This window comes from Sarcophilus harrisii, chromosome 2 (genome assembly GCF_902635505.1).
Source record: "Sarcophilus harrisii chromosome 2, mSarHar1.11, whole genome shotgun sequence".
NCBI lineage: Eukaryota > Metazoa > Chordata > Mammalia > Dasyuromorphia > Dasyuridae > Sarcophilus > Sarcophilus harrisii.
The window spans coordinates 654,733,662-654,746,307 of NC_045427.1; the positions used below are offsets into that span (position 1 = coordinate 654,733,662).

Below are 12,646 nucleotides of genomic sequence, written 5' to 3' on the forward strand. Positions count from 1 at the left end.
AATGCGTGTGAGTGTTTGAGTGTGTGTGAGAATTTGTGTGTATTTGTGTATGTGTGTGTGTGTCTTTATGTGTGTGTGAGTGTGAGTGTGTGTGTGAGAATGTGTATTTGTGTATGAGAGTGTGTGTAAGAATTTGCGTGTATGTGTGTTATGTGTGTGTTGTGTGTATGTGTGTGAGTGTATGTATGTGTGTTATGTGTATGTTATGTTGTGTGTGTGTGTGAGAATGCATGTGAGTGTTTGAGAGAGAGTGTGTGTGTGTGTTTGTGAGTGTGTGTCGTGTAGGAGTCAGGTGGGCAGAAGGGCTGCTCTCCATCAGGCTCAGAGGCCCGTTCCAGGGCACCGGCACCTGTGTCACTTGCTATTGTGTGTCACGATGCCCTAATTGTGTCAGTTTTTCTAAACATGCAAGAGAGCAAGCACAGCTGCAGCCTCCTTTCCCTCGCAGCTAAAGCCGTGTGCGCCGGCGGCTCTCTGGGGCTCTCATGCTCTGTGGGGGTCGAGCCCCATCGAGACCAGCCTCATTCGGCTTCTGAGACCTGGCAAGGGGCCCGACGGGGTTTCAGGGCCACCTCAGACACCTCCTGACTGGGTCACTCTGAGCTAAGCATTTAATCTTTCATTTCCTCAGTTTCCTTATTTGCAAAACATAGCTAGTAATCATGGTGGGATTGTGGAGCAAGCAATCTATAAGTCTCTAAACAGAAGAATAGATTTTTTTTAAAGAATATTTTCAAGGAAAAATTGTGTCCAATTTTATGCACCTATCACATGATCCCAAATCGCACATGTATTTGTGTATATATGTGTGTCTGCAAAAATATAGATGTACAATTATTAATTCATGTTTACGTAATGATATTTAATATTCAAATGCTCTCTTCATGAGTGCTTATTTCCCTTTTCTGGCAAACAGAAAGACAGGGACTGGATTATAATTTCCCTGATGTGGGGAGCTCCCAAATGACAAAACTGATAGAAGCCGGTGACTCTTCCCCAATTTATGATCTTAAGAGAGTCGTCTCCAGCCCCGCGGGGGTTAAGCACCTCGCACACTCCCAACAAACATGTCAGAACCGGGCCTTGAAGCCAGCTCTCTCTGCACCCACAATGCTGCGATGGAATAGAAGAGAAGCATCTCACAATCTCTTCTCAGATCACACTTCTAAAATAACAGGACAGGCGAGCTCCATGGGGAGAACGTGGGATCTGGAGGTAGGGCCTTGAGATGGTTCTCCCTATCCTGCCATGTCCAAGCTCGGTGAGAGCTGTGAGGTCCACCATTTCCTCCTCTCTCCCCTGAGCCTTTTATTATTTCCTTAGCTGTAAAATATTAAGGAAGGTTGAAGCCGATGGTACCTAGAGTTCCTTCTGATTTAAGATTTATGATCTGGGATTGATGCCTTGAGAATAATACTAAACTTCAGAGCCCTGACCTCTCTTACCATCCTTCTCCTTCTGCATTGTCTCCCTGCTTTCTGGCCTGATGTACCAGTACTGAAAATTTAGCCAATGTGTGACTTGATCTTCTCAGTCCAGCCATTGGATTAGAACATTTCATATCCAGAGACTGGAAGCACCAAAGGGATCAGTCTTTTTATTTTGCAGAGCTGAGTCCCAAAGAACAGAAATGACTGACAACCTAACTAGAATTTAAGGGGTTTTAGGATTTCTAACCTACTCTCTCTTTCCCGCTAGTCCCATGAGGCCTATGGAAGTTATGACTTGTCCAAAATCACATAGATAATAAGTAACCAAAGCAAGATTCGAAACTGGTTCCTCCCAATCTGGTCAGTATTATTTCACCTCCTCAGTAATGCTGCCTTTATCTGTGTTTGTTAGCCTGCTGTCTTAGAGCTGACAAAAATGTCTTTGTATTTTCCCCTGCATCCAGGCTCCATGCACTGTCCATGGTAGGGGTTTAACTCTATCTAATGAACCTAATTCTGTGTTAGTGAGTAAAAGTACAGGGAATTTGGGACTCATCGGGCAGAGGCAGTTCTTAAAAACAGCCGGGGAGAGGACATTCAGGGAATTACCAGTTCGTAGAAGTGGAAGGGAGGAAAGGGCCTCAGAGAAGACCCGGTTCTCCCCTAGCATTATTAGGCTCTTGCTAAAATATTAAAGTTTCTTGCTAAAGTTTCAGAGCTAGTAAGGGTCAGTCATCCCAAACTTCCAGAACAGAGAAGGCCACAAGCCCTCTAATAATTACAGCCTTTGCTTGAAGACCTTTGAAGGGGTCTCCTCACTACATTAGAAGCCAGTCTAGTTCTATTTGGAATAATTCTAATTATTAGGAAAACTTTCCTGACACCGAGCCCAAGTTTACCTCTTTGTGGCTTTTCCCAGTAACAAGTAGTCCTGCCCCCTGTGATCAGATATAAAATGTCTCATCCCTTTTCTGCCTGACAGATAAGTAAATGCAATTATTTGTCAAGATGAAAGATGCCTTGTTTCACATGCTAAGTTAGACAAGACAAAGGAGAAATAATGAATAACCCAAGTAGAACAAGAAAGAGCAAATACAGCTTCTAATGTACGAACGAGACCCAGCATCGTGGCTTTAAGCTTTCTTTCCCATCCTTTTCCAAGAAATAGGGAGCAAATTGTTCCCAAAATTCAGAGCAACTTCAATTCTCATAAAAGTTCACAACACAAATCTATCTGCTGGATGGCCAGCTCCTCCAGCTAGCTCCTTGTCGCTGTTCATGGTGCTGAAATGACTGATCTGGGATTCTAATCCTCATTCTAACCCTTCTGATTGCATATGCTAAGCTGCCTGTACTTCTTGTCCATCCACAATGTCACACACCGACAGCTGAGCTTCGATCTGCAGACCCTGGATTTAGAACCCGGTGACTGGCTTTGAGTCTTGGCTCTGCTGTTTGCAGGTTCTGTGACCTGTAATCTCCATCCCTTCCCCCATTACTGCCAGCTATTGCTGCTACTCATTCTATTACACACACCAGAAGCTGTTCTTCATGGGAGCAAAAATGAGAAATGAATGAGTATGGCTTTTGCTTTTACAACCCGATTGCAAATTCTGAAAAGATTTTAAGACACTGCTTTGGGCAACTGAGTGCATTTCCTGGTGCCGGGCACAGAACAGTAGGCCTTTAACTAAGTGCCTGTGGAATAAGTACCCAGATTTTTTGCTAACATCATCCTTGTTTAGTCAGACCCATTCAAAGTACAGACTTTTGGTCCACAATTCTGTCAGACTGCTTTAGCCTATAGTAACGCAGTGCTCAAGGGGAGACCTCCCTACTTTATATAACAGTGTTTCCATGTGACACATGTGTTCCAAGTTACAATTTGGGCTTCCTGGAGCATGCTTTCTTCCCATCTTCCTTTTCTGCTCTCCTCCCCTATCCCCGACCCAATTGCTGTTTAGATAAAATTTCATTTGTCTTTGTATTTCCAGTGGCCGGGATATAGTCGACCCTTACAAATGTTTGTTGAGTCCAATTTAACCTCTTTTGTCAATTGATCTACCTCCAAGACTCATATTAAGTATTCATATTCCTTTCAATTTTCCACTCAATAATCTATTGGTTCCAAATGGGAGCTACTTTGACCCAAAGCCATTACAGCTGGGTTCTGTGGTCTGAAGGAAGTATATTTAGAAGACATAGAAAAACATCCTTATTATAGTCATTCTGAAAACAGGATTACAGAATCAAATTTGATTTTTTATCCCATCATTCCTGTGAGAGAATAGTTTAGAAAAATGATTATCCTCATTTTCTAAAAGTAGATAGTTGGGAGAATAATCTCATCATTTGGACTGACTCAAGTTCCCATGCAATACAAGGCTGAGCTGGGTCAAAGCCCAGACTCCCACCTCCATATCATTGTTAGCTCTTCTGCACCACGTATGGCCACGTTAGCCTAGAGTGATTGGACATCCCACATTTGGGTTTCAATCTGAGCTCTGCCATTTACAACCTTTGGGATTTTAGGTTGGTTAACAGATTAGTGTTTTCACTGCTCAGCTGAAGATTAGAGAGCTTTTCAAATTCTTTCTAGCTCTGCACCTCTGATCTTAAAGTGTTGAAAATGGGATTTTAGCCATGATTCTGTACTTCGTGTTCTTACCACGCTGCTTTTGGCACTGAGACAACAGGGCTCTGGACAGGGATTGGGTTGGAAGAGTGATTCTGGAAGATGGGGCCACTCTTTATGTCCAATGATGCAAACCCTCATTCCTTCAAAGAAGAGCTGAAATGTCACCTTGACCAAGAAATCTTATTTCATTTCTCTGACTTCCCTCCTCATCTTCAACTCCTTCCCCAAGGTTTTCTCTGAATTTCTATTTTCTTCATCATTCAGAAGCCAACTCACTTTTTAGGTATTGGGGGATGTCATTTTGAGGATCCTTTATCCCACCTGTCTCTCTACTTTCCCATTTTCTTCTCCTCTCTCTTTTTTTTAACCTTCCTCAAGGATTGACTTCTCTCCCAGTGCTATTTGCTAACTTTATTCAATCTATTGAGCATCTCTTGAACACTTACTATGTGCTAGGCTCTGAACATAACCAGAGGAAAACAAAATAGTTCCTGACCGCAAACAGCTTACATTCTAGTTTTGTCATCCAGGATTTGCTCTCCTCCCTTGCCCAAGGTAGAACAGAATGAAGTCTCACATCTTTCTTTCTATATTCCTGCCATCAAAATAGCTCAAGATGTCATCACATGGTTGCCAAGAGTCTGTAATCTCAGGTTGACAAGCCATTCCTAATTCCTTTTTATTTGTCCTTCAGAAAGAAATTAGTTCTTTGTTTAAGCCATTTTTAAATGTTTCTCCTGGAGAGTTCTACTAGACTATAAACATATAGAAGCTACCAAATGAAGTTGTTTACCCAGATCATGTCAACAGAAAAAGAATCAATAATGCTTGATCAATTCCCTTTGGGATCAACCTTTCTTGGGCCTATCTACTTTATGTATAAAATTCACTTTTGTTGCCTTTCGGATGGGTTCATTATCCCCATCATTACTGGTGGGGAAAATGGCACCTGGCTTAGAATAAATATATAAATATACATCTAAAATCTAAATATACATCTTGTGCAATTTTGAAGACAGACCCTCAAAATTCTTGTGCAGTCAACAAACATTTCTAAGTTCTTTTTTGTATCAAGCACTGTGCGAGGTACTGGGGCGACAAAGATCGAAGAGAAGCACAGATTGTTAGTTTATCCTATACCACAGGAATTGTTCATTTTTGTTTGCTTAATGTGATTCCTTAACGAAAAATTATTGTTGATTTAGAATTGGTGGTTTGGGGTATACACATTAATATATAGTCAATAATGTCATTGTCATAATTCAAGGTACTAATCGTTCAAGAAGAAAGAGAATTTGTTTGGTATATATGAGGACAATTGAAATAAATCAGCAAGTTGGAAAGAGATCATTTCTAGCCACTTCAGATCCTGATGTAAAATATACAGGCTATTAAGCAAACGGCAGAAAGTGGCCTCTCAGCTCCCTATTGATCGGGGCTTTTGCAGTGCAAGTCTGACAGGATGGGCAGAAGGAGCTGGTGGCCACGGCCTTAAGGCCTGCCGGAGCCCGGTACGCTAGTACTTACCCTTCCCGATGAGCCTCTCCCTTTTCCAGCTCCTGGATCACTCCCAGTAGCACTTTGATCGTCTCCTGGCTGGAGCTGATCAGGCTCTCCATCATCTGAAGCTGTGCTTTCAAGTCTATGACTTCGGTGTGAGGCACAATTTCACGGCATTCTTCGCTGACCGCCACCGCCGTCCGGCAAGGCGGGTTCTCACCCGTTGGGGAGACGTTCCTCTGAAGGGCCTGATCGCCACACTCGCTCGCCGGGCACTGCGGCTGGGCGGGACAGGCTTGGGCGTTGTCGGCCTGGGGATGGAGCCCGTTCAGGTGCCCCGTTCTCCGCTTCTCCTCCGTGGCTGGGCACAGCGACCACTCGCTCTCCGCACCAGAGTTTGCCAAGGTGGGCTCCACGGCTTGGGCACCAGAAGCGGGTAAATAGACGGCGGCCACTTCTGTCTTAAAGAGTCTGCCCTGTGCTGACGGGTGGGTGTCCTCGGCATCAGGCAGCGCCCGCTCCAGCTTCACCGGCTGGGGATCGGGCTCTTCTGGAGGCGGCTGGATGGCGTTTGGGTGGCCGGGGCCTTTCACGCAGCTGTGGGGATCAGGGGGCTTGCAGGCTTCGGCACAGGAGTCCCCAGGAGCCCGGCCCACGGCGTTGACGTGCTCCTCGGAGAGCGCCGCCGGGTCCCTCGCCTTGTGCCCGCTGCCCGCCTTGCCGCACTCAGCGGCCTCCCCCGAGCTGGGGCCGTCGCTCTGCTCCTGCGCCTCAATTAGGAAGCCATTGTTCTGACTCTTGAAGGTGCCGGCGGGCTGGCTGCCCTTCAGGACGCCCCCTTTCTTGCGATCCAGAGGGAAGGTCTGGTAACACTTTTTGAGGTCCGGGGAAGTCTGCACCCCTGTGCTCCTGGTCACGTTGGGGATGGACCTGCGGGCGGGCACCGTCATGTACTTGCGGTAAGCGGCCGCCTTGTAGGACACGGGCTTGGCTTCCCTCCTGTCAGCAGGCGACCCAGCGGCCAGCTGCCTGTCCCGCTGCTCGCTCTGCGCCTCGCAGATGTCCTTAAAGCGCACCTGAAGGGCTTTGTTCCTCTTCTTAATCTGCCGGTTGGCGTCCAGCGCATAGCGCATCTCCAAGGCCAGGGAAGCTGCTGGGTCCGCCTCGCTTTCGGAAGGTGTGAGTAAGCATTTGCCGGGTTCCTTACTCACCATGATTCCTGCATTCAAAGAGAGCACACAGAAATGGTTACGGCCGGGATGGGGGGTGGGCACAAAAGGCCCAGTAAACAAAAACTCCTGCCTCTGAAGAAGGAGCTATCGGAAACCCTCCCAGATACCCCAGTGAGTCAGCCCGGAGAGCTGGCCCGGCTTGCAATGTGCCCAGCGTGTTCGTGTGGTCTTCCCTGTGGACTAGACCACCTGAGCGGGGCACATTTCCCTGTTAGACTAACCCACCTCCATTCACTCATCAGCCGGGCTCAAGACTTTTCTTGTTCTGTTTCAGAAATTATCCTTTCATATATTGCTGCTTCCCCCCCCCCCCTTTTTAAACAGATGGTTTATCAAATGCTATTTATTGCCCTTGAACTTTCCTCTGTCTTGAACGTGCCGTGATTAATCCGTCCTCGGATCCTAAGAGCATTGTCATTTCTGCGGGCCAGAGTCTCCGAGCCCCCAGTTCTGAGTCCACACATCTCTGCATCTCTCCCTCTAAAGCCAGAGTTTCAGAGCTATTTTAAATTGCTAATTATGGCAAGATGTGGAGGGATGTTAGTCATACCAAGTTCTCTTGATCACTAGGATGACATGGATAAAGATGAACCATTTGGGGAGCGGATGCCTCTTGTGAAATGGACTAGGGGTTCCCCACTTGGATAAAGGTGAAGGGAGATTATCTGGGGGGCAGAGTAGCCCCAAAAAACAAGACTTTGGTGGGTTTTAGGGTTTTTCCATTTTGGTATTTTCCCCCATAAGTCTCTAAAACGAAAACAATCACGGTAGTTTCTTTACTTAAATGCCTCCCCCACCGTCCCCCCCAATCCGAAGGCTTTGTGTTAATCATGCAAATTCATCCCTGGTAGATGGGGGAATGTGCCTGAAAGGCTGCAGGTGGCCGATGATTCCTCTCAGGGAATACCCGCCGGATAAAAATGCCGGATTTTTAGGAGGCAGCTTCCCAGATGTTGGGAGCACATGGAAAACCTTCCTTGAGTGTTTCACTTAAAGCAAGAAGCTGTAGTTAGGTGTGGCAATTGTCGGCAAAGATCCTGCTTTTGCCTGCATTTGTGGACAGCAACAAAGCCCTCAATCTTGCTGCCGGAATGGAGCGGCTTGCTTGGCTGGCGTGTGGGACTGCTGAGCCCAAGGCCATACCAAGGAACCGTTTAGTCTCAGAGAGACAGGGCGGTGCAGGAAAGCGAGCTCTGAGCCCCGGTCAGGAAGACCCGGGTTCAAAACCTGCTTGGGCCCTTAGTCGCTTGATCCCGGGCAAATCCCTTAACCTCCCCTGCCTCCATTTCTTTAATTGTGAAATGAGGATAATAATAACCAACACTTGCTTACCAGAGACCAGTGTTTGGAGAATCAAATGAAAAAATATTCATCAGGCCCTCAGCCTGTACTTGTCACATTGTAGGCACTTTATCAGAGTTTATTCCCTTGCCCAAAGCCCCTGAGTGAGTGCACAAGGCTTAGTCAGAGCCAACAGCCCTCTTGCTGACTCCCACGGGTGCTGAGGTTTCAGGCTCGGGAGCCACAGCCCAAGGGCTGTGTTGTGTCTTGCCGACGGCCCTGTCCAAGTGCAGGCCCTTATAAACCCTTTCACAATGGAATTAAATTCCCATTTTCAATGAGACCACTGAGGCAGGGTAAAGGAAGGGGACTTGGACAGGCTATAACTAGGATTTGAACTCAGCTCTCCACTGCTAATCTAGCTCTTTTCACCAAGATATTTAATTGACTGGGAAGGGCCTAGTTCCTTATTCCATCTCTCTCTTTTGTAAGGGAAGAAATGAGTCTAGAATGGAAAAAAAAAATACTAGTGAGAATCTTACTTTCCTGAAGAAAACAACATGACCAAACCAAACCCCACCCAAGTACAGTAGGTAGTCAGTCAGTGAGTTCCCCTACATTTATTAAGCTCTTACTGTATGCTTCAAAGAGAGGCCAAAGCTCTCCCCTGCCCTCCCCAAGCTTCCAGGCTAATGGAGCAGATGCCGCTGCCTTGTCAGCAGGATTGTCCCAGATGAGGGACAGCTCATTCACACGGGGCTTTCCTTTTGTTTTTCCTTTTGGAAGGCCAAGTAAAACTTCCAGCAGTTTGGCCATTTGCCTGATATTTTAAAAGCAACAACCAACACAAACAAACCAAGATTTTATTTTATGACTAAGATAAATTAAGCATTTTATAAGTTCTGACATAAAACGACTTAATCAGTGAACGGTTTGGAAGATAATGAAAGTTAACAATGTCTGAAGAGTCTTAGATTTTTAAAAATGGGGCTATGAGGAGTCCCCCGAGGCCGGTCTGGGCTCTGGGCTTTCATCTCTGACTTTGGAAACACGTCTCGGTTTAAGGGAGCAAAAAATGGTGGAAATGTGTGTGTGGCAATGGCGCCTGTGGAGCTTCAGTTGTCTCATACCGTATTTATGGGACCCAAGTCAAAGCTCGAGTGCTGAAGCCCCTCCCGGCAGGATCGGCCAATGGAGGGTGAAGAAAGGGCGATTTGCCCAAGTCATTGCAGAGGGACTGGAGGGAGGGAGCTCAAGAAGCCCCTCGAAATCACGGCCCATAAAGCTCTGTCATCTGTACAAGGACCTTATGAGGCAGGGGACGCGTGTTGGACTTGTTGGTACCATCTGACAGATAAAGGAACTTTGAACCAAAGCCTTTTCAGCCTCCTTTTTTTTTTTATTTTATTTTTTCTGAGTTAGCTTAGCTCATTAGGCATGTGTACCACTTTACTGCTCACTGCCTGGGTGACTATGGCCGTGTTACTTAAATCTTTCTTCTTTCCTCATCCATGAAATGGGCCAGTTGGGAATCCCTTTCTAGAGTTTAGTCTGTGTCCTGCGTCACTTGGAAGGGCTGCTCTTGGGTGGCCCGTCCGTGCGTGGTGATGGCTGGGGGAATGGCCTCCTGTGGGAGGGAGGTGATGATTAAGCAGTAGACTCCTCATGGGGGGGGGGGGTGGGACGGGACGCCGCTTGCTAGGGACCATCCCCGCTCCCTCAGGGCAGGGCTCGGTGGACAACAGGCCCTCGAGAAAGGCTCGATGGTGGTCCCTGACCTCTCCCCGCCTGTCCCCTTTTGCTGGTCAAGTCTGTCACAGTGTCTAATGGCCTCTTCCTGAAGAAGGCCTGCCTCCTAGGGGAACTCGGAACATTTTTACAAAAAGCAATTTACTGGCGATTTTTCAGCATTTTCCCTGCCATGACTGAAAAATGTGTTGGAATAAATTTGTCCTATCGTCCTATTCATCATGAACACTGCTAGCAAGTGCCCGCGGTCGGCCCGTTGTGTGGAAGGCATTCGGAAGCCTCAGCTCAGCGGTCTCTGCCCCCTAACAAAGCCACGTTGGGCCGACGGTGACTCGTGGCGAGGGGAATCGCAACCTCGCGCTAGGACTTTGGAAGATGGAGAAGCTGACCAGCTTCCAGCGAGAGCGGGGCACAGTCACAGGGGGAAGTTTGGCAGAAGATCAGCAAGAGAGTTATGGGGCCTTCTCCCCCAAGGAAGTCCCTGTTGTGGGGAACGGGACGGGAAGGATGACCCTCTGCTCTTCAAGTCTGACCTCCTGGGCAGAAGCTGGCACCGGATGTGCCATGGGGAGCCACAATGAATGCTGGCAGTGCCCGAAGGCCTCGAGAGACATTCTCCCCAGATGAGAGCTGCCCCCCAAAAATATCATCTCAGCAGGAAGATCTGAGTTCTAGGAGACAAAGGACAAGTCACTACAGCCCTCTCAGCTTCAGTTTTCTCATCTGTTAAATGGGCACACTAGCCACCCCCACCCCCAGTATTGTTATGAGAACCCAGTGAGAGATCCCTTTTTAAACCTTACAGCCTTCTAGCTGCACTCGTTGTTGTCTGTGATGAGATGGTGATCAATTTTGGTTTGTTTCTGGGTCTGTTGCTACGGTTGTAGTTTATCTGCCCTACGGCCTCCACGTTTACACATAAAATCCATCCCAGCTGGGCTCCTGGCTAGACCCCTGGCTTTCTGCACTTTATTCTCCGTTACGCCGTCCACACTGGCCTTCCTCCTGCCGCCCCCGCCGACTCCCTTCTGCCTCCCTGGGCTTCCTGGGATCCTTGATTTCGAAGCTCTGCCCCAGGCACCTCGCACTCAGCAGGAGGCCTTGGCTGGTGCTCTCGGCCGGGGGCATCCCCGTCCCTCCGCCGTGGAACGTCCCTCGCGGGTGCTTCGAGCATTTCCCTTCATGCATCTGTATGTAGATATGTTTGTGCATTATCCATGGTCCCCCAGGTACACACAGAGACTCACTCGCAGCTGCTCCTCCCCCACTGCGTTCTGGGAGCCTTATGAAGGGAGAGGGTGGTGCTTCCGCCTGTGTTCCCAGCCCCTCGTGGCCCATTCCCCGGCCTGTAGGTCGGGCTCTGTAACTGCTTGTTCATTGATTGCAGCCGGCAAGATCGGCTGAAGGGCTGCAGGCGGGCAGGATCACTCCCCGGGCTTCTTGGATTTAGCTCGTGATTCAGTGGGACATCGCTCCTTCATGAATCATGGAAGAGCCGGCGCTTTCTTGTTCGCTCCCTTAAGCCCAAAGTCGGAGTGTGTGCGGTGGCCAATTTAGGCTCATGAGCGGGAAGGGGCTCTCTGAGCGCCGGCTGTGCTGGAACTGTTCTGCCCCCCGAAGTTGTGGCTCCCTTCCGGGCGGGGTCTCCGAGCAAAGGCTAATTGGCGTCTCGCTGTCTCTGGGGCAAAGGATTCTTTTCCTAGTACAGGTTGAACTCTGTGGCCTCCGAGCTTCCTTCCATGTCTGAGATTCTGTAAATATCTACTTTTTTCCTTATTAACAACACTCAAATAACGTCTTTCATTTCCAATCTCTTTGAAGATACCGAGAAAGAGGTCTATTTTTTTCTTCCAACTTTTATATTGTCCTGATTTTACAAATAACAATGGGACTTGGGTAATTTGTTCTTTATAGAATTTCAAAGAATAAATTGCTGTTCTTGCAAGTTCATTACCCAGCCTTGGAAAGAGTCCACATAAATATGTTTTAGGCCAAAACTCAATCCCCTTCCCAGGATTCTTTCCATACATCTGATGGCTGCAGACGTCCTTCCCTGTTGTTTACAATTATGAGCCTCTTTGTGTAAGAAACCCTCTAGGCTGTCTCTTCTTAGTACATCTTTTAAAATAACTAGGACATTGATTTTGCCCAGTTTGGTTTATCATTTGATGAGGATCAATTGAAGTAACATAGGGAAGGCACTTTGGGCATCTTTAAAAAGCCAGAAAAATAGGAGCAGTTTCCCTTACTCTGGGGCTCCGAAGGATTTCGTGATTCCTGAATTTTGGATTTAACTGAAGTCTCTTTATAATGTTGATTCTTTAAGAGTTGGTACAGCCTCGAGCCCACTTCCCAACTCAGCTTGGTTTGTCCTTGGATAACAGACACATAGGTCATCCTGAATCCTGATCCTGAAGCTTTCCTAGCTAGGGAGTCCTTGCCCTAATTGGGAATTACCAGTATTGCCCTTGAGAACCAAGGTCCCTCTAGTCCCACTCAGAGATGAATGACTGTGTTTTCCAAGATCATGTCCGTAAACACAAGCTACGACCCATTCCTCTGCGCTCTTCTTCAGTCCCTGAGAGCTATCTGAAAATGCAAAATGGTACCCTGAAAGCCAAGAACCCTGGGAACCCAGCGGGACCCATACAGAGCCATCCACGTGGGCCGTAACATAATATTGAAGCAGCAAACAGTTGATTTCCAAGCTATTTTAAAGAAGAGGAAGGACCCAAATATAGCAGGTAATGTTAATTGCACCCCCAAAGAAGTGATGAAGAAGAGACCAGAAGCTCTGAACATGCTCACTCTCTAAT

The 12,646-nt window shown here is 47.5% G+C and overlaps 2 protein-coding genes across 3 annotated transcripts in view; one reads left to right on the forward strand and one right to left on the reverse strand.

Annotated features, from left to right (window-relative positions):
* Positions 1-12,646, forward strand: part of DOCK1 (dedicator of cytokinesis 1) — a 445,579-nt gene that overhangs the window by 187,259 nt on the left and 245,674 nt on the right.
* INSYN2A (inhibitory synaptic factor 2A) overlaps positions 1-12,646 on the reverse strand; it is a 62,037-nt gene that overhangs the window by 28,635 nt on the left and 20,756 nt on the right. The window contains exon 2 of one of the 2 annotated variants that reach the window (XM_031957022.1): positions 5,596-6,787. In XM_031957022.1, the coding sequence (XP_031812882.1) occupies positions 5,596-6,782 (1,187 nt within the window). In that variant the 5' untranslated portion in view covers positions 6,783-6,787. Of the gene's footprint in view, positions 1-5,595; positions 6,928-12,646 lie in introns of those variants that run through there. The other variant, XM_031957021.1, reaches the window with a different exon arrangement.